This window comes from Zophobas morio, unplaced genomic scaffold (assembly GCF_036711695.1).
Source record: "Zophobas morio isolate AGI-343-1 ecotype UQ-CSIRO unplaced genomic scaffold, CSIRO_AGI_Zmor_V1 ptg000014l, whole genome shotgun sequence".
Taxonomy (NCBI): Eukaryota; Metazoa; Arthropoda; class Insecta; order Coleoptera; family Tenebrionidae; genus Zophobas; species Zophobas morio.
The window spans coordinates 2,157,299-2,179,195 of NW_026972119.1; the positions used below are offsets into that span (position 1 = coordinate 2,157,299).

The 21,897-nt window shown below is 35.4% G+C and overlaps 1 protein-coding gene across 1 annotated transcript; it reads left to right on the forward strand.

The window, feature by feature from the left end:
• Positions 1-5,912: 5,912 nt before the first annotated feature.
• Positions 5,913-17,721, forward strand: Brr2 (Brr2 U5 snRNP complex subunit). The gene is made up of 10 exons (XM_064056270.1): positions 5,913-6,016; positions 6,201-6,364; positions 6,420-6,694; positions 7,609-7,853; positions 7,991-8,237; positions 8,291-8,620; positions 12,012-15,511; positions 15,802-16,468; positions 16,522-17,222; positions 17,414-17,721. The coding sequence occupies exons 1-10, from the start codon at positions 5,972-5,974 to the stop codon at positions 17,651-17,653; spliced, it is 6,414 nt and encodes a 2,137-aa protein (XP_063912340.1). The 5' UTR covers positions 5,913-5,971; the 3' UTR covers positions 17,654-17,721.
• Positions 17,722-21,897: the final 4,176 nt, after the last annotated feature.

Below are 21,897 nucleotides of genomic sequence, written 5' to 3' on the forward strand. Positions count from 1 at the left end.
TTTCCTTCGTGTTCACAACACTTAACACAAAACATTTTCGCTAATATTTATTAACAATAAATTAGAAATTCGCGAACACGTGCTACTTTTAACCCAAAACGAAGCTCCAATGTTGCTGCTACCAGACCGAAATCAAAACTGAACAGAAAGGATCGAAAATGTGACCTTTTATCAGGTAGCTCACGTGACAGTGACATCATCGTACGTCACGATGAGATTGCAAAAATTATTTTTTATATTTTAGATCAGAAATTGTGCATTTTCAGGGTTAATTTAACAATGTTTAAACACTAAAAAAACCAATTTGTTTTTGCTAACCTCGTGTTCGTAGGGAAAATGGATTTCGGTTTAATTATCATATATTGATAGTTATCATATTGGAACATTATGAATTGTATTAATTATGTTTAAATTTTATCTAATTATATCGCGAAAATGTATAACATTGACCCACCAACTTCAAACGTTTCGAAAATTTTTCCAAAATTTAAACATTGTCGAATAAACGAATCATGAAATCCGATAAATTAAAACTGAAGTCGTACTTACTTTGTTTTCGGTCCTTTTCGGAAAAATATCCATTTTCGTTCGTGTTCACAGCACTAACACAACATATTTTCCGTAATATGTATTAATAATAAACTAGAAATTCACTACAACGTTCCACTTTTACGCCAAAATGACGCGACGATCTTGCCGCCATCAAACAGAAATTAATACTGAACACAAAGGACCGCAAAACGTGACCTTTATACAGGTAACTCACGTGACATTGACGTCATCGTACGTCACGATGAGACTGCAAAAATTATTTTTCATATTTTGGCCGGGAAAATGCACATTTTTGGGGATAATTTAACAATGTTTAAACAAATTGATTTGTTTTTAATAATCCCGGGCTTGTAGGACAACGAGTTTCGGTTTAATTATCATATATATTTATGCTTATAATATTTAAACATTATGAATTTTCTTAATTATGTTTAAATTTTATTAATTTATATCGTGAAAATGTTGATCAACCGACTTCAATCGTTTCGAAAATTTTCCCAAAATTTAAACATTGTCGACTGAACGAATCACGGAATCCAATAAATTAAAACTGAAATCGTACTTACCCAGTTTTCGGTCCTTTTCGGAAAAATATCCATCTTCGTTCGTATACACAGTACTAATACAACACATTTTCACTAATATTTATTAATAATAAATTAGAAATTCGTGAAAAGAGCCCTACTTTTAAGCCAAAACGAAGCTCTGATGCTGCTGCCACCAAACCGAAATCAAAATTAAACATAGAGGACCGAAAAATGTGACCTTTTAACAGGTAGCTCACGTGACAGTGACGTCATCGTACGTCACGATGAGATTGCAAAAATTATTTTTCATATTTTCGCTCAGAAATTGTACATTTTCGGGGTTAATTTAACAATGTTTAAACAAACTAATTGGTTTTTGCTAACCTCGTGTTCTTATAAAAATTGTTTTTGGTTTAATTATCATATATTAATAGTTATCATACTTAAACATTATGAATTATATTAATCATGTTTAAATTTTATTTAATTATATCGCGAAAATGTATAGTTTTGACCCACCAACTTCAATCGTTTTGAAAATTTATCCAAAATGTAAACATTGTCGAATAAACGAATCACGGAATCCGATAAATTAAAACTGAAGTCGTACTTACCCTGTTTTCTGTCCTTTTCGGAAAAATATCCATTTTCGTTCGTGTTCACAGCACTAACACAACATATTTTCCGTAATATGTATTAATAATAAACTAGAAATTCGCTAAAACGCTCCACTTTTACGCCAAAATGAAGCGACGATCTTGCTGCCATCAAACAGAAATTAATACTGAACACAGAGGACCGCAAAACGTGACCTTTATACAGGTAACTCACGTGACACTGACGTCATCGTACGTCACGATGAGACTGCAAAAATTATTTTTCATATTTTGGCCGGGAAAATGCACATTTTTGGGGATAATTTAACAATGTTTAAACAAATTGATTTGTTTATAATAATTTCGGGCTTTTAGGAGAACGAGTTTCGGTTTAATTATCATATATATTTATGCTTATCATATTTATAAGTGATATTAATTATGTTTAAAATTTATTAATTTATATCATGCAAATGTATAGCTTTGATCAACCGACTTCAATCGTTTGGAAAATTTTCCCAAAATTTAAACATTGTCGAGTGAACGAATCACGGAATCCGATAAATTAAAACTGAAGTCATAAGATAATTAACTTTTATTTATGCATAAATTGTGCAGTGAGTTCTTCCTAACTGGCCATAGAGATTCCCATCGCAAGGTGTCTACCCAATACTAACTTATATTTTAGTGACTCGATTTTTGCCTTGATGGTTGAACACTGTCACTGTTTTCCGTTTTTGTTTTATCGAGATGCTACTTGAGCATTACCTCTTACCTACTGAAGTATTAGCATCATCTAGAAAAACTAGAAATATTTTGATTTGATATTCGAGTACCTAGATAATTCGTATTTCGAGTATGAGCATCTACTGAGTTTTATTTATATCAACCATTGTCAAAAAATTGATCGAACGTTGTTTCGACAAAACTTCCTTCGTACCAAAATTATAATGAAACATATTCAGCATTTTCGAGTTGAGTCTTTTCTTCACACAATTTTGTGATGACCTAATCAATATTTACGATCAACACGTATACCACCTTGGATTGGTGCAGTGTAATACTAAAAATAACTGTATTGTATTCCCAAAATTATCTGCGAAAATCGAGTGAGCCGTCCCATCAATTTTTTGGGGGGAATAAATAAATATTCTTAACAATTTACCATGCTTACAATAACTTTAAAACGTCTGCAAGATCTCAAAGTAGTCATTTCTGCAACTCTTGAGTTATTCTCTAAAATAAATTGACTGATCCATACATTTTTTCGAGTCACTGTAAAAGCAAATCTAAAAAATATGAATGCAATGATAAATTACGAAAATATACTGATGATATTTTGCACTTTTTGGATAGGATTTATTCGGCAAAATCTTGAGATGACGTCATCAAGTTTTTGGGCTTGATGAACAGATATATTTTGATTAAAAACCTACCATGTCAAACAGTAACTTCAAAACGTCTGCAATATTTCAAAATTCAGTTTTGCCATTCTTGATTTAATTAATAAAATAAATTGACTCATCATAGTGATTAATTTTTTTGAGACACTCCGTATAAGCAACACTAAAAAATATGAATGGAATGATAAATCACAAGTATAGTCTCATCCTATTTAGGACATTTTAAAAAGGATGCATTTGGCAAAATTTTGGGCTAACGTCATCATTTTTTTGGAGGAAGTAAATATTATTTTGAATAAAAATTTATTATGCTTATCATATGTTTAAAACATCTGCAAGATTTCAAAGCATTCGCTTTTGCAGATTCAAAATAAAATTGTAGGTGAAACGAAGTTCACGGGGTCAGCTAGTATTATTATAAAACTGAATTTGTTCATTGACATTGATGACGACGTCATTCATTACCCAATCACAGATGTCGAATCATCCACCAATCACCCAAAACACCAACCACAAGTCGCAGTGCTGTCATTTATTCACCGCTTAACGAATCCCCTCATTTAATTCCATGGACGAATAAATATAAAGAACTGAGTGAGAGTTCAAATAAGTGATCACGCGCCAAAATTCATGAAAGCAATAAACGATGTTTTCAGTATAGTTGCCGCCCCCATTATGGTACCTAATGGAGTTGTCTCAAGATACATCACACTCATGAAAAATAAAGTTTTTCAGATTTTATATTCCTTCTTCCAGGTTTAGAAATTATTGATTATAGATGGTCATGCTATGTCGGTTAGTACCTACTATAATGTCACGGGAGCTTAGGTATACCTACATGTGAATTTTCGAAATAAAAATATGTCTCTGTCTTTACTTTTCGGGTTTTTTGACAGCAGGTATATTTTTAATATTTTTTTCCAAGGCTTCATATCACGACACTCACCGGCATGAAAAACGGACCAGCTAATATTTTTCTGAGTACAGTGCTTCGACGTTTTTACTACGCTTATTTTTGATGTTGTTTCTTGACCAGCATATTAACTGAGTGTACTTGCACCCCACACTTTAGGTGAGCTTCAGAATATGCATTTAAAGCAATGAGAGAATATCCAACAAGAATATAAGTAAATAAAAAATTTATTTCATGAGATGACCTGGAGAATGTCAGCAGTCTTAGAGGTTCGTGGAGGAAATACCCGTTATTGACGTCCTTAAACAGTGTGTCAATGATCATTAATTTTGTTTTTTTTTGGAAACTTTAATTTTTTTCCGCTTTGTTTGATTATTGAATTTTTATCATTTTCTATTAAAATAATATATTTTTTAGTTTTTTTTTTTTGGATAAAACTATTACAATAAACATTGCTTAACAACATCGAAGTATTACAATCGAAATCGTACTTTATTTTGCACATTTTCGGATCTTTAAAAAAAAAAAGGTGGCTCGTTTTTGATGCCGGTGAGTGTAGTAGAAGGAAGCTGTGCAGTATTGCTTTCCAGGTGTTAAAAGCGTTTCATCTGAATATAAACAACAATCTTTTTCATAATTTTTAAAAATTTTAACTTTTAAATTTAAATAATAAAAAATTTCCTGTATTACACCTAGGTAGAATTTGATATGCACTATTTTTAATTTAATTTTAATAAAGATTGATTACCTCAAGAACAGCAAGAAAGTGATTTTTCTAGTCTTGAAGCGCCATCTCCTTAGCTTTTTTTGATTTAAGCGCATTTGTAATCACTTTGTAGGTAAGCAGAGAAAAATGTTGTGCCTCGGTGGGATTCGAACCCACGTCTCCTTGCATTCCGGGCAGGTATGCTGACCACTACACCACAAGACAACTTATCTTTACTCTGCTTACCGACGTATTATTGTGCCGCCACAACTTCTTCGTTTATCCCAAATTTACCTGCAATTATATACAATTTTAAAAATACATAAGAAAGGACTTTAGAGGAGTAGTAGTTCACAAATTTTGAAGGTAGAATCAGTTTTTAAGCATATAAAAAATACATATAATAAACTTATAGCATCAACTTTTTTATTCCGATTTGCCCCTCAGTCTCTAAGATCACGAGACGTCACTGGTTTCAGAGCATTCTTAGCTCTTTCATGTTCACTTTAACGATTTTTTCTTTTAGGATTTTGAAACTCTTACAAATTCATCACCACAACTTCCATAAAAAAATGTGTAAAACCATAAAAAATCTTACAATTGGGGCTACTATATGCGTAGAAAACACCTAGAATTTGGTCTATTATAATAGACACTATGTGCTATAATGGACTCTTGTACACTGTAAAATCGTAAAACTTGCTTTCTTCGACAGAACCACACAGAATCAAGCTTTCGCTCACTGGATATTTTCAAGTTAGATATCAAGAATATCGGTCTTTTTACCACTGCAGTTTAAATAGTGCTTACACACTGTTTAAAATATTAGGGTCCAATATTTTCAACTTCCCGTTTAATAAGCCAAAAGCGTTTTCTATCACACGCCTTGTGGAATTTAATTTTTAGTTGCTGAAATTTCCTCACTTTTATCAGGAAGACGCCTTTCAAATTTCGCATGTAAATATTTAATGTATTATCTTAATCATGTCACTATATAGTCATGCTAAAATATAGGATTATTATTATTATTATTATCTTTATTTTTTTTACATGACCAAACGTGACAACACGAATTTGACGACCTTATCGCGAAAATATGCTTAATGTTAATTTCTAACTGCTTAGGGTTTTTATTCATTGTTATTTTTTATGTCTAGGGATTTTCCTTGCAGTACTTTGACATGCGCATGTGCACTTACTCGCAGCAAAAATTCACATATGTCAACATTGTCAATTGTCAAAATGTTAATCCGTTCGGTGTCGTGTTTGTAATAATGGCGGATGCTGCGGCTAGGCAGTTACAGTACGAATACAAAGCTGTAAGTATTAGCAGTAATGTTTTATGTTCAGTGATGTGGTTTTAATTAACTCAGTTTATTCATTCGTAAATTACAGAAGTATTAAAAGTGTTAAAAACAATGTCTTTATTAATTTTAAAACAGTATTCAGTCAACGTATAGGTTACGTTAGTAAACAAGTAAACATAAACGACTTTCATTTCAGAATTCAAATCTTGTACTTCAAGCAGACGTTCGTTTAATCGAAAGAAGAAGCCGAGATGAAGCAACAGGAGAAGTTGTTTCCCTTGTTGGAAAACTGTCCGGAACTAAAATGGGAGATCGCGCTCAGCGAACCCGCCCGGGCAAAGCGGAGGAACGTAAAGTGAAGTAAGTACTAAAAATCTGTACACATGGTCATAAATGTGCTAACACTTCTCTGTAGGCGTCAGAAGCGAGATGAAGCACAATATGACTTCGCTAGGATGAAAGGTGCAACTTTATTGTCTGAGGGCGTTGATGAGATGGTGGGAATAATTTATCGCCCAAAGACACAAGAAACTAGACAAACGTACGAAGTTCTTTTAAGTTTTCTACAAGAAGCTCTAGGCGACCAGCCCCGTGATATTCTATGTGGAGCTGCTGATGAAGTGCTTGCAGTATTAAAGAATGATAGATTAAAAGATAAAGAAAAGAAAAAAGAAACTGAGGCGTTGTTAGGCAAGTAGTTTTAATTCAGTTTGTAGACAGTCAACCTGTATCGGTCAGTTAAAAGTCAGGCATAATTAAGAACACATGCGCTTGCGTAGTGCGCAGTACTGTATCAGCTGACTTGTTTTGTTTAGTCCCTGGTAGTCATAATAATTCTATATGACATCATCATAAATGAGGTACAGTTAAAACAGTTTTCTCGACACAAGGTCTTTTTACTGTTTTCCAACAAAAAAAATCTGATACTTCTTCTGTGATTTCTAGAGTTTTGTAACCTGAAAATAATGGTGAAAACCACGTTTTTAACTTTCCATAAGTAATTGAGATACATATTAGTTTAAATGCATTAAATCGTGATGACAAATTTCACCAAAGTTATATTTAAAATTTCATAACAATAAATCTGTTAATGATGGAGATATTACACTTTGAAAATGTATTGAACACGTCACAAGAGAAAAGTGTTGCCATAGTTCAGTCATTTTTTAATTTTAAATAAACTGATAAAATTCTTTTCCATTTTAAACCCTCGGTTATTGTACGGTTTCGCTTTTCGTTCATTTTCTTCGCTAGTAGATACATATCGAGAGTTTAGAACGAAAACCCGATAAGTGACGAAAATCGAAACAAAGCTACATTTTTTTTAAATCATTTTTCAGTAAGGTTTATCCACAAAGTAAAACAATAATAACAAGGAGATTCAAATAACTAGGAATATTGGCTTGTGGTCTGTAGGGAAAGCCAAATTGATTGTGTTAAGGTTACATGATTGTACTGGATATAAAAATAGTTTTTCGAATTTTCGTCACTTATCAGATTTTCGTTCTGTACCTCTATATTATGGTTATAAATACCTCAGTAATGTTATGAAGTTGAAATTTATACTGTATAAAATGCACTAATAAAAGATCAATAACTTACAGGCTCGATTGCGGATGAAAGATTTGCTTTGCTTGTTAATTTGGGTAAAAAAATAACTGATTTTGGAAGTGAAGAAAACAAAACCTCCGTCAACGACGAAAACATAGATGAAACTTACGGTATTAATGTTCAGTTCGAAGAGTCAGAAGAAGAAGATGACGAAGACATGTATGGTGAAGTTCGTGAAGATATGGATGACGAAGAAGGTGAAGAAGCTAAAGAGGATAGTGCCATTCATGCTGAAAATGTAAGTAAGCAAATAAAAAAAGGTGTTAAAATTTTTGTCGTATCGGTTTTTTCCTGTAATGTTGCCCACTTAATAGGTAATCATATTTTTAATTTGACAAGATACATGTATCTATTATGTTTTTTGTGTTGTTACAGTTGGGTGGTGTAGAAGAAATGAAAAAAGAAAAAACCTTACATCCACTTGACATAGATGCTTATTGGTTACAACGACGCCTTTCAAAAATTTACGACGATGCTATGGTTTCTCAGGCTAAAGCTGCAGAAGTTTTGAATGTTTTACGAGATGCCACTGATGATCGAGAATGCGAGAATCAGCTAGTGTTACTACTGGGATATGATTGTTTTGACTTCATAAAACAATTAAAGAAACATAGACAGATGAGTACGTTTATCTTATTATTGTATAATCGCTTTATTATATCGGATTTTTTTTAGTTTTGTATTGCACTTTACTGGCAAAATCTCAAAGTGAATCTGAAAGGCAAAAAATTAAAGATAAGATGTCTGAAGATTCTAGCCTAGCTCGAATCTTACGTCTCTTGGAAACTGGAAAAGGGGACGAAGATGGTGAAAACGAAGAATCAACATCAAGGTCAGCGAGACAGAAGGATCACTCTGATGAAATGGAAACAGGGACAAGTTCACAAGTTGCAGGATCAAGACATCTAATAGATTTTGAAGATTTAGTATTTTCTCAGGGTTCTCATTTTATGGCAAATAAACGCTGTCAGTTACCAGATGGCTCATTCAGGAAACAAAGAAAAGGTAAAATATGCACAAATATGTTTTTGCAAATGATAGAGCAACATTAACGTTAAGCTTGTATGCTGTGATATCTAATTTGATGGTGTGAGTAATTATAATATTGATATAAAAAAGTAATTCTAATCACATTTCAAATCAAATGCTGCACGAAAAAGGCCGGGGGCGGGGCCTTTAGACTACAGTGACGCAACGATTGTAGCATAAGAAGGTTACATAGTTACAGTAAATATTGTGTACTTTCAAAAAAATCATAGGAAATTTCAAAGATTAAAGAAAATCTAAATTGTATAATCACATCCTTAACACTAGAACGACGGAGGCGGTCATTTGACCGCTTTTGAATTTTTTATTCTTGATATCTCTGGTTTTATAAAGTGTTTCGTTATTATTCTTCGTGACAATTATTTATTTGTTCTTGATTGTATGTGGAAAAAATCTCAATTCAATAGGACTGTTCGTCACCTGTGTGGGGATATGTCTTCCTAGAAAGACGGAGTGCGGTCATTTGACCGCTGCTTTAAAATCGCTTCAAAAATTCTCGAAAAAATTAAAATTACCTGAAACCCCATACTGTCAACATCTGGACATAATTTCCACTAAGATGGTTGGTAATTTTCGTGGTAACTTAATTTATTTTGGCATTGCACTTGATTACATTCTTTGGTTTGGATATTGTTCTTTTCGTGAAGGGTGTGCTTTTTCTTGGTGATTTTTGCTTTGAAAATTTCGCAACATTCGGTGAGAAAATATATGACAGATTTGTAATTACTCGCAGAATCGAATAATTCGCCTCAAGACGGATAGTGGTAATGTATATGACACAAAAGTTCTGAAGTATAATACTACCACGCCGACTGTATATCAAGGGAAAAAAACAAAAATGTTCTGCTTTTGAGCACAATGCATCCTGATATAATAATTCAAGATAATCGAAAAAAGCTTCTGGACACCATAGCTTATTGCAACTTTACAAAATATGTCGACGATACGGTGGACCAAGTGGCTAGAAAAAATTTGTCCAAAGCGGGATCAAGGGCAAGTTATTTATAACATTTTAGACTTGGCTGTATTAAATGCATGGGTTTTATATCAGGAAGTGATAAAGAAGAAAATCAGGAGACGAAAATTCCTCTTGAAATTGTGAAAAGAACTCGCAGCAAGTGATGTTGGGTCAGGTCAGGTCAAACTAATAAAAATGACCTACTGCTGAAGAAAAAGTTTAGAGGAAAAAGGAAACAATGCCATGCAACTAAATGCCGCAAAAAAGAAAACCGAACGCGTGATAGATGCAAAAACAATTTATGCGGAAAATGTAATAAAGTTACAAATTTCTTGTATGCAAATTGCTTTGAATCATAAGTTTCATTTATGATTTCCACTTTCAAATGCTTATGTTATTGTAATTTAGTTATTTAATTAATTTTAATAAAGTATTTACGCAATTGGCCATGTTTTACTGAAAAAATAGTACAGCGGTCAAATGACCGCAAGCCGTCCGTAGAGGTATGCGTTAAACGCCGTCCTCCTAGTGTTAAAACTATTACTATAGGAGAATCAGCGAGAGAAGACGTGTACGTCGTAAGTTTTGAAATGATGACGTATTATACTGTCAACATGAAAACCAAAATTTGTTAACAGATCACGCTTAGTCCGCATAATCTTCGCAGTTGTTATGTTGGTCAGCGTGCCCTTCAACTTGCTTTGACAGTTTTGCACGGCTTTTTAGCGATTCAGGCGTGTGAGATCTGAGAATCCAATGCAGTGCGTTTTCTTGGACGAAACGTGGATTTTCCAAAACAGTACTACTAACAAATCTTGGCTTGATGACAGCATTAAAAGTGTCAAGGTGATTAAACCGCGTCCGACTGTGTAAACAATATGTCCCCAAGAAAATCTTCATCTTCATCAGTTCAGAAGAGGAAAAAAAAACTATTTTCTATTTTACAAAAAAATGACATAGGAATAACATTTTTTGCTTAATTCAAAACGAATAAATCTGCAATTAAAACTTTAATATTATCAGGCTGTGTCCTTAAAATCGAAAAAAAACTAAAAGTAACGAAGAACTTAGAAATATGAAAAAAATAATTTTAACAATACAGACCAGGAATATTGGAAGTTTTAATTGCAGATTTATTAATTAAGCAAAAAATGTTATTCCTATGTCATTTTTTTGTAAAATGCAGGTTTTTTTCCTCTTCTGAACTCAATCCGGGGACATACTGAATGTGTTTACGAAAGTGACGTCATGGACGTACGATAACGTATACGTTTTGTCTCGCTGGTTCTCCTATATTATTTTTTAAATGTGCCACAAATAATGTATTTTGAGTTTGGGTGCACGCCACTGCAAAGACAATCTCCCTTTCGAACAAAGAATGGACTCGACCGAAATAAATTGGTAGAATGACAATCAAAACGAAAAGGGCCATCACGTGGGTTGCACAGTAAAGCAAGTTAAGTTGGTCGAGTCTATTCATAGCTCTCGGGGGATGGAAACATAGGGCAGTAGCGCTGTTAATTTGTCGTACTTCTGTACTGTCTTCGTATGTCTGGTGCCAGCGTTTTGTGTCTCCTATTTTTTTAAATTATTATTATTTATTTTGTCACTTTGTATTTATTAGCAAGAAGAATTTTGTTTAATAGGGACCTCAGAGCATTTATTACTTTAATTAGATTTTATGATAAATCAGTTACGCCACTGGTAAGAGATAGGCGCGCATCTGAAGCTCCGCCCATGTCACCTTTCGTTCTGCTTGGCACTCTACTATGCGCAGATTACGTGATGATCCCTTTCGTTTTGCACCAAACTATACACTTTCTTGTATCTGAGTACTCTTTCAAACTTTAAAAACAAAACTGAATTATTTATCATTGAGTGTTGTGGCTGCCGGTACTAGTCGGTGGTGTGACCTCGATAAGTGAGAGATCCGGGTTCTTCCTATGGTTGGTATCGAGGAACACTATCCTGCTAGATTTTTTTTAATTCCTGAATAGTATTGTTAGTCGAAGCGCTCCTTGAGGGACGGTTTTTCGTATTATTTATTCGGGTCTTAAGTAGTTGTTTTTTTACTCCTCGACCGTAAGATAAAGAAATATTGTAAGAGGGTCGGTTGAACGGCTACTTTTATGTTTTCACAATGTTTCATGGAAAAGTGTGTCCTGTATTTCCGTCTCTCTGTCGTATGTGTTGATATATATTTTTTGAGATATATATCTAATAATGTTCTATACATTGAGTAAGGACTGAAATTGGTAAAAAATATGCAATTCGTGTAGTAAACTGTTTCTTGGTCTGCTATTTTAACTCAAATATTAAAATCTAATGAATTGAATTATAAACGAATGTATTTTGTAATCAGTCTTTCAAATGACTATGTTTCTATTCTAGGTTATGAAGAAGTTCATGTTCCGGCACTTAAACCAAAACCGTTTGGAGATAACGAAAAATTACAACCAATCGATCAGTTGCCAAAGTACGTACAACCAGTATTTGACGGTTTCAAAACACTTAACCGGATTCAAAGTCGTTTGTGTAAAACCGCCCTGGAGACAGATGAAAATTTGCTCCTGTGTGCTCCAACTGGTGCGGGTAAAACAAATGTTGCCTTATTGTGTATGATGCGTGAAATCGGAAAGCACATCAATACCGATGGCACCATAAACGCAGATGATTTTAAGATAATCTATGTAGCACCTATGCGTTCTCTCGTGCAAGAAATGGTTGGCAATTTTGGAAAAAGACTCTCAAGTTACAATATTACTGTATCAGAGTTAACCGGTGATCACCAATTGACTAGAGAACAAATAGCTGCGACACAAATAATTGTATGTACTCCCGAAAAGTGGGATATCATTACTCGAAAGGGAGGTGAGAAAACTTTTGCTTCCCTCGTTAGATTAATTATTATCGACGAAATTCATCTGCTGCATGATGAGAGAGGTCCGGTGTTAGAAGCTCTTGTTGCTAGAACAATTCGAATGATTGAGGCTACTCAAGAAGATGTTCGTATAGTGGGTCTGTCAGCCACGTTGCCCAACTATCAAGATGTTGCCGCTTTTTTGAGAGTAAAGTCAGATAGTGGACTGTTTTATTTTGACAATAGTTTTAGACCTGTTGCCTTAGAGCAACAGTATATTGGTGTCACTGAAAAAAAGGCCTTAAAAAGATACCAAGTAATGAATGAAATCGTTTATGAAAAAACTATGGAACACGCGGGACGTAATCAAGTCTTGATATTTGTCCATTCAAGGAAAGAGACTGGAAAAACGGCCCGAGCTATTCGTGACATGTGTTTAGAGAAGGATACTTTGGGTCAGTTTTTAAAAGAAGGATCTGCTTCCATGGAGGTTTTGAGAACAGAAGCTGAACAAGTGAAAAATCATGAGTTAAAGGATCTTCTGCCATATGGTTTTGCTATACATCACGCTGGCATGACTCGAGTCGATAGGACGTTGGTAGAGGATTTATTTGCAGATAGACACATCCAAGTGTTGGTATCTACTGCCACTCTTGCTTGGGGAGTAAATCTTCCCGCCCATACGGTAATAATTAAAGGCACTCAGATTTATAATCCAGAGAAAGGAAGATGGGTCGAATTAGGTGCCTTGGATGTTCTCCAAATGTTAGGACGTGCAGGTCGACCTCAATATGATACTAGAGGTGAAGGCATTCTGATTACGAATCACAGTGAACTTCAATATTACCTATCCCTTCTCAATCAGCAGTTACCAATTGAATCGCAGATGGTTTCTAAATTACCTGATATGTTGAACGCTGAAATAGTGTTAGGCACAGTGCAAAATGTAAGAGATGCAGTGACTTGGCTGGGATATACCTATTTATATATTAGAATGTTGAGACAACCAAATCTGTATGGAATTGCTCACGATCACATGAAACAAGATCAGTTATTAGAGCAGCATCGAGCCGATTTGATCCACACTGCTGCTTTACATTTAGATCGCAGCGGATTAGTCAAATATGACAGAAAAACTGGGCAGTTCCAGGTTACTGAACTGGGTAGAATTTCCTCGCATTACTACTGTACACATGAAACCATGCAAACTTACAATCAACTACTTAAACCTATGCTCAGTGAAATAGAGCTCTTCCGGGTATTTTCGTTATCGTCGGAATTCAAAAACATCACAGTTCGTGAAGAAGAAAAGTTGGAACTTCAAAAACTTATGGAGCGAGTTCCAATTCCAATTAAAGAAAGTATAGAAGAACCGAGTGCTAAAGTAAACGTTCTTTTGCAAGCATACATTTCGCAGTTAAAACTGGAAGGTTTCGCTTTAATGTCTGACATGGTCTACGTTACACAATCAGCATCAAGATTAATGAGAGCAATTTTTGAAATAGTGTTGCATAGAGGGTGGGCCCAGTTAGCTGACAAGTCTTTGGCTTTATGCAAGATGATTGACAAGAGGATGTGGCAATCAATGTCACCATTGAGGCAGTTCCGCAAAATGCCTGAAGAAATCGTCAAAAAGATCGAAAAGAAAAATTTCCCGTGGGAGCGCTTGTATGATTTGGGACCCAATGAAATTGGCGAGCTGATTCGCGTTCCCAAACTAGGGAAAACGATACACAAATACGTACATCAATTCCCTAAACTCGAGCTTTCTACTCATATCCAACCGATTACAAGATCGATGTTGAAAGTTGAGCTGACGATAACGCCAGATTTTCAATGGGACGACAAACTGCACGGGACTTCAGAGGCCTTTTGGATTTTAGTTGAAGATGTGGACTCGGAAGTCATCCTTCATCATGAATATTTCCTTTTGAAATCAAAATATTGTCAAGACGAGCACTTGGTCAAGTTTTTTGTCCCTATTTTCGAACCTTTGCCACCACAATACTTCTTAAGGATAGTTTCAGATAGATGGATTGGCGCCGAAACACAGTTACCTGTTTCTTTCAGGCATTTAATTTTGCCTGAAAAGAACTTTCCGCCCACCGAACTATTGGATTTACAGCCTTTGCCTGTTACGGCACTTAGAAACGACAAATATGAATCATTATACAGCGACAAATTTCCTCAATTTAATCCTATTCAGACACAAGTTTTTAACTCTGTTTATAACGGTGACGACAATATTTTCATTGGTGCTCCAACGGGTTCGGGAAAAACCACTATAGCCGAGTTTGCGATACTTCGTTTATTTGACAGGAATCCAGAAGGACGGTGTGTCTATTTGGTTCCGAAAGATGCTTTAGCTGAATTGGCGTTTGCCGACTGGCATAACAAATTTGGTCAGATGCTGGGCAAAAAAGTGGTTTTGTTGACAGGAGAAACAGGAACAGATTTGAAACTACTTGCCAAGGGTCAGATAGTTATTAGCACAGCTGAAAAATGGGATGTTCTGTCACGAAGATGGAAACAACGAAAGAACGTCCAAAATGTGAACTTATTCATTGTTGATGAATTGCATTTGATTGGGGGTGAAGATGGGCCCGTTATTGAAATAGTTTGTTCAAGAATGAGATATATTTCGTCCCAGATCGAAAAACCCATCCGAATTATCGCTTTAAGTGCTTCGTTGATGGATTATAAAGATGTTTCCCAATGGTTGGGATGCAGCGCTAATTGTACTTTTAATTTTCACCCAAGTGTTAGACCAGTTCCGTTAGAATTACACGTTCAAGGCATTAACATCACTCACAACGCTTCCAGACTAGTAGCGATGGCAAAACCAGTCTATAATGCTATTGTTAGATATAGTCCTCACAAACCAGTGATTGTATTTGTTCCTACAAGAAAGCAGTCAAGGTTAACGGCAATAGATTTGCTTACGTACGCGGCTTCCGAAGGGCAGTCTAATAAGTTTTTCCATGCAGAAGAAGAAGACATCAAACCTTTTTTGGATCGCATGACAGACAAGGTAAACCTTTAGTTAGAATATATTGGTTGCTTCAAATTTTATTTTTTAAAAGGCAATAATTCGCTTATTGTGATATTATTTTCATACTTCACAAAAACATGTTTGCATACACATAAGTAGTTATTGTAGCGCGGTGCCCACAATATAATTTTTGTGCACTTCTCAATTTATTTTTAACCTTGTCTTTCAATTTATGCGGTTATTTCAACTAATTGGCGAACTGTTGTCTGTCAAGTTAGCCACTACGAATGTAATTTAATAACTATTAAAATAAGATTTTTCGTTTTTAGACTCTGAAGGAAACCCTCTCGCAAGGCGTTGCATACATGCATGAAGGTTTAACTGCAAGCGATTTACGGCTTGTAGAACAATTGTTTGATTCGGGAGCGGTTCAGATAGCTGTGGTTAGTAGAGACTTGTGTTGGACTGTCAACATTTTTGCTCATTTGGTGATCATTATGGACACTCAATCTTATAATGGCAAGATACATTCTTATGAAGATTATCCTATTACTGATGTACTTCAAATGATTGGAAGAGCGAATCGTCCTCTCGAAGACGATGACGCAAAGTGTTTCTTAATGTGTCAAAGTTCCAAGAAGGACTTCTTTAAGAAGTTTCTTAGTGATCCATTACCTGTTGAAAGTCATTTGGACCACAGACTTCACGATCATTTCAACGCTGAAATAGTTACAAAAACGATTGAAAACAAACAAGATGCTGTGGATTACTTAACATGGACGTTTTTGTATAGAAGACTCACGCAGAATCCAAATTACTACAATCTTCAAGGAGTGACGCATAGGCATTTGTCTGATCATTTGTCAGAACTAGTAGAAACTACCTTATCCGATTTAGAGCAATCCAAATGTATTAGTATAGAAGATGACATTGATTGTGTTCCACTTAATTTAGGAATGATCGCTGCATACTATTATATTAACTATACAACTATTGGTAAGTGATACCTGTATAATGTTGTGTTCCTCTTGTAATTCTCCGTTTTTTAGAATTATTCAGTCTATCGTTAAACAGCAAAACTAAAATTCGTGGTTTGTTGGAAATCATATCATCAGCTGCAGAGTATGAAGATCTTCCGGTTCGACATCATGAAGATAATACTTTGCGACAACTAGCTGCAAAATTGCCTAATAAGTTGACGTCTTCTACAGGAAGCCAACCTAAATTCAACGACCCCCACGTCAAGACTAACCTTCTTGTTCAAGCTCACCTGTGTCGATTGCAATTGGGCGCAGAATTACAAGGAGATACTGAAATTGTTCTTAGCAAAGCTATCAGGCTTATTCAAGCATGTGTGGATGTATTAAGTTCCAATGGATGGCTGTCACCGGCAGTGGCTGCTATGGAATTAGCCCAAATGGTTACGCAGGCTATGTGGAGTAAAGATCCTCTCTTAAAGCAGTTACCCCATTTTACAGCAGATATCGTGAAAAGATGTAAAGATAAGAAGGTGGAAACAGTGTTTGACATAATGGAACTGGAAGATGAAGATAGGTCGAGGTTGCTACAGTTGACGGATGCCCAAATGGCTGACGTTGCCAGATTTTGTAACAGATATCCCAACATAGAACTGAAGCATGAAGTATTGGACAAAGATAAAATACATTCTGGATCATCCGTACATGTAGCTGTTCAGCTTGAAAGAGAAGATGAGGTTAACGGACCAGTTATTGCACCATTTTTCCCACAGGTATGTTTAACTCATTTTGCATATGAACGTTTCTTTTTTTCCGGACAACAAAAATGTAGTTGAAAAATTAAAATTTTCACAAAAATGTTATAGTTCGGTACAAAATTTAAATAAAAATCCGGACGATAATGCTTTTGTAACATTCTCGTGTCTTATGTTGAACCAATAATTAAAAACCTTTTTTCTTTTAGAAACGTGAAGAAGGCTGGTGGGTCGTCATTGGTGATCCAAAATCCAATTCTTTGTTATCAATAAAGAGACTTACTTTACAACAGAAGGCTCGTGTTAAATTAGACTTCGTCGCTCCAAGTCCCGGGCATCATAATTATACATTGTATTTTATGAGTGATGCTTATTTGGGTTGCGATCAAGAATATCAGTTTTCTATTGATGTAGGAGATTTTGAAAGCAGTGAAAGTGAATCAGATTAATGTTTTATGTTCATATAGTACACAAAAAGCTTACTTTTTCATTGTAAATAAATATGTCTAATACTTAATTTTGAATTTAGTTTTAATTGACTAATGTAAGTTCCAGGGCATCCGCTCGACATAAAAAAACCGTAACACCCACGATTTCTGTGCTTTTTTACCTCATTAGGGGTGGAGTTTTCAAAAATCATTTCATAGTGGGTGTTTGCATTACAAAAGGAACCTACTGTCTAGGTTTTTTTTTTCCAAATTTAATGTTTCAATAGTACGAATCTTTTCGAAACAGCACGTGAGTCATTTGAAGCTGCGTGGAGGAAATCGACCAGTGGCGTCGAAGTTGTTGTTACAGGGGTCAATGAAAAATATTGCAAACGTAAATATAAAAAACTGAAAACACTAATTCCAACTGATTTTTTTGTTAACATTGTTGCACAATAAAAATTGAAAAATTCAAACTGAAAATTTACACCATTATTATTTGTATACGGCATTTGCCAACCATTAATTTGCCTAACCGCTCTTAAAATGAATTGTAGTTCTGAAAAGAACTGATTTGATAAGCCGGAAATATAAAAAAATGATAAGAATAATACGCCTTAGAACGACGAAAACGACAACAATAGCGAACTGGCGAGCAGGCACAGCACTACTCGCACTACAGAAAGAACTCCACCTAAGTGTGTCAAATGAATTCATTATTTTTTAAAATGTTGTCTAACGATGAAAGCTAGTGATGAAAAGGTTGACATCCGTTCTTAAGCAAAGGAAGCTGCTGTGTTTAGGAGGAAATATCCCAATGGAAGACCTGTAGAAAAGGGAAACAATTTGAACAAGATTAGAAGCAAAAATGCGCGAAAGTTGGCCGCTTATTTAAAAAACCAATGGCAACAATTGCAACTGATCCCGAACATGAAGCGTAGGGACGTAGGGTTGCCAGTCTCTGGTTTTCGGCCAGAGTCTCCGGTTTCAGGATCTTATCTCTGGTGTGCGACCGACCGAATAAAATCTCCGGCCGAGGAAAAATTATTACCTGAATTTAAAATTCACCGGAAAAACGCCCCATTGTCGTATTTTGACAAGTAAGATTTCCCTTCCTCCATCCTACGAAGTCTCGCTAGAAGCGAGAGTTCGACATTTCACATTATTACGTCAAATAAAATCTCTGGCTTAACTTCGACAAGGACTTGGAAACCCTAACGAAGCGACTATTATACGAGCAGTCACGGAGAATCCTCATGTGGGTATCAAAATAAATCGATTGGAAGAAGTGTAGAACATGCCTGACTGCCGCATAGTCCCGACAACCGTGGTGCCGACCTTATGTCAAGCAGAACGTTTGAGAAACAAAGCTTGGATGTATTAAAAAATCGCATTAGACAAGCGTGTAACGAAATAACCCCTGATATGCTGGTAACGTGTAAAAGGTCGTTTGGAGCATATGGAGGTAGAATGAAAGGAGGGAAGATAGTTTAGAAAAGTGCTCGGTACCGGGCTTTCGAAGGTTAATAAATGTCTCTTCCAGTTCCTCCGAGAAACGTGACGTGCTGGAAAGCATTTGCCGTGTACTGAGCATAAAACAGAAAAATTTAACAAGATAGAATATAAAAAAAAATACTTAAGAGTTTATGTTGCTAGAATTATTCTTGTTTTTATACCATAATTACGCAAACAGTAAGACATTTTTACTCTCTATGAACCCATTTTAAGTTAAATGACACTTCCTCTGACTCTCTGCTGTTACCTGACCGCTCCCGATGTGATGCGGAAAGGGTGGGGAGTTCTTTTGCCGGCGTTTCTTTAATATTGGTTCAATGAGACATGCTCCCTTCCTGTCATTCTACCTCCACGGTTTGGACGCATGTGAAAAGAGTCGTGGAGTACATTTTGATGCCTTTTTAGTTAATTTTATGTTTGTGTTTTATGTTTCAATAATTGAAGATTATTTTTGTTACGAAAAAATTATTACTTTGACAAATTCCATTGATGTTAAAAACCGAACTCTGACTAATCTGCATTTGTTTTGCGATCAGCCGTTGACTCACGGTGAAGATTATCTTCTATAATTTCAATGAGGGCAGCTTCATTTTCTGGCGTTGCTACTGTAGGACGTGTCTAACTTTAGTTTTCTTAAATTAATCAACTTTTCTTCTCTTCGCCTCTGGCATGTAGACGAACGGCAGCATTGAAATTTCTATCACACTTTTCCAAAAGTTAAAAGCATGTCGGTGTTTTTTCGCAATTCGAAAACACTGTTAGCAAAAGTTGAAAATAATTTGACTGATAGAATGAATGGTTTTGGTTTTTTAGCAGCATATCATTCAGATTTGTTTTTTTGCACGCAATGTACTATAGCGTCGTTCTATGTTAGCATTGTTTTTTAAATTCAATATATTCCTCAGTATTAAATAATGTACTGTGCCGGGCCGTCACTAAGTCAGTTCACGAGAAAATCGCAAAAAAGTCGAAAAACGTAAAAACAAAATTCGCAAATTTGCAAATATTAAAAATCATTGCGCTTGTCAGACATTGTGAACAACATGCGCAAAACTGGATATCCATAAAAACCGCCAATCTTAATTGTTTTCATTAAAATTCATACCCAAACTAAAACAGTAGTAGAGGCGAAACCCCGACGCATAAAAAACAGATCAAAGAACGCCATTTATTACCCTCTAATGAAGCGGGAGACAAAATAAATGGCCAAAAATTCCTATAAAAGCAATAGCGCAGAAAGCGAACTTCATTCCAGTCTCGACGTGCCGTGGGCCACGCTATCAGTTTGCTTCGCGATTTTTCCACTATTTTTGGTTAAATTTTGAAGAAATCCGGACTTGGAAAAAATTTGCTAAAACCGGGAAGAAGTAGTTAGAAAAATTTCCATGGTGCATCTGTGTAAGTCTACCCTCACTCTCATTTAACTTATCTCGCTCTCGCTACCCTAATGTGTTCTCGATTCGACCGTACCTATTAAGTGTTTTTTAATCTGGTTAATTTTAGTTTTTTTATGCTCAGGGGAAGGTTCCTTCGATTTCCACTAAAATCTTAGTTTAAATTGTTTTTAGCATTTTCATAGTACTTAGGTAGCGTATAGATACCCAGTCGCAGTTTATTAAATGATTAATAAGTGCATTATTCGATTTCGTTTCTTGCAGTTTTCGAGGTTTAGTTATCACACATGTATTATTATTTTTAGAAAGTACTAGCGGAACCCGGCAGACGTTGTCCTGCTTGTGTATATATTTACTTTGTATATATGTGGATATAAATGTATGGTCTGGAGCGCAGAATGCGTTGTAGAAAACTGAATAATAAGATAACTCATATTGATGCTATTCCATTTATTTTCATTAGTATACACAATGTACACATTTTTGTATTAGTAATTCACGTGAATGAACAAAATTTTTGACCATTATAAAAGTAGTTGACCGCAAATAAGTACCCCCTTTGTGTGGTTCGCACTAAGCTTACCCGGTTGGCAATAAATCGTCTTCTCAACATTTCTTGCTCATATTTAACAGAGCCGGCTTTCAAAGCGAGTGGTGATTTCGGAACCCTCAGCGGCTGCAGGTAGTAAAGAAATAATGGAGTGGTGGATTTACATATTTAGTGAAAGCCGTCCCTGAACGAAACCACAACAGCCGGTCGAGCTCCATTGGACACGTTATTTACGACCCTAAAACCTTTTCTATTGTAAACAACTTAACTTCGACACAATGGGATAATTTTATGATGGCCATATAACCTTATAGCTTTTGGTCCACTATAACTGAAACAACTTGAACACATTTAAATCAATACTAACATCTATCGTAACGCTAGTGGGTAAACAATATTTTTGGTTTTTCGATTTGGTGTATAGACGTACAGAGTTTTTGGAATTCCTACTCTGGAGCAAGCAACATACAGTTGACCATGCGAAAAACATGGATTTCCTAAATTTAATCCGGCAACGCGCAGAGACTGCCCTTGGGCTTTGTTGATTGCCATCGCGAAAGCAAGACGCAACTGTAGTCGTTTGAATGTAAAGGGCAAATCAGTAGGAACCATTGGAATGCGCGGAATCAGTTTGATTTTTTGGATGGCATTTTCAATAATCTCTAGTAATTCACTCTTTGTTATTACTGAGGATTGTAGACAGTGAACATCACTAATGATTTTATTTTGCGGTCAATACGATTTTTGTTGTAATACCAACGAAAACAATGCTGTCATTGGTGCCGCCATATATCTAATACTTGCTA

Bases quoted from the DNA above. Each gene is read 5' to 3' on its own strand.
- Brr2 (XM_064056270.1), top strand. From the start codon at position 5,972: ATGGCGGATGCTGCGGCTAGGCAGTTACAGTACGAATACAAAGCT. The intron at 6,017-6,200 runs GTAAGTATTAGC...CTTTCATTTCAG, and splicing joins TACAGTACGAATACAAAGCT to AATTCAAATCTTGTACTTCA. The intron at 8,238-8,290 runs GTACGTTTATCT...GATTTTTTTTAG, and splicing joins AAAGAAACATAGACAGATGA to TTTTGTATTGCACTTTACTG.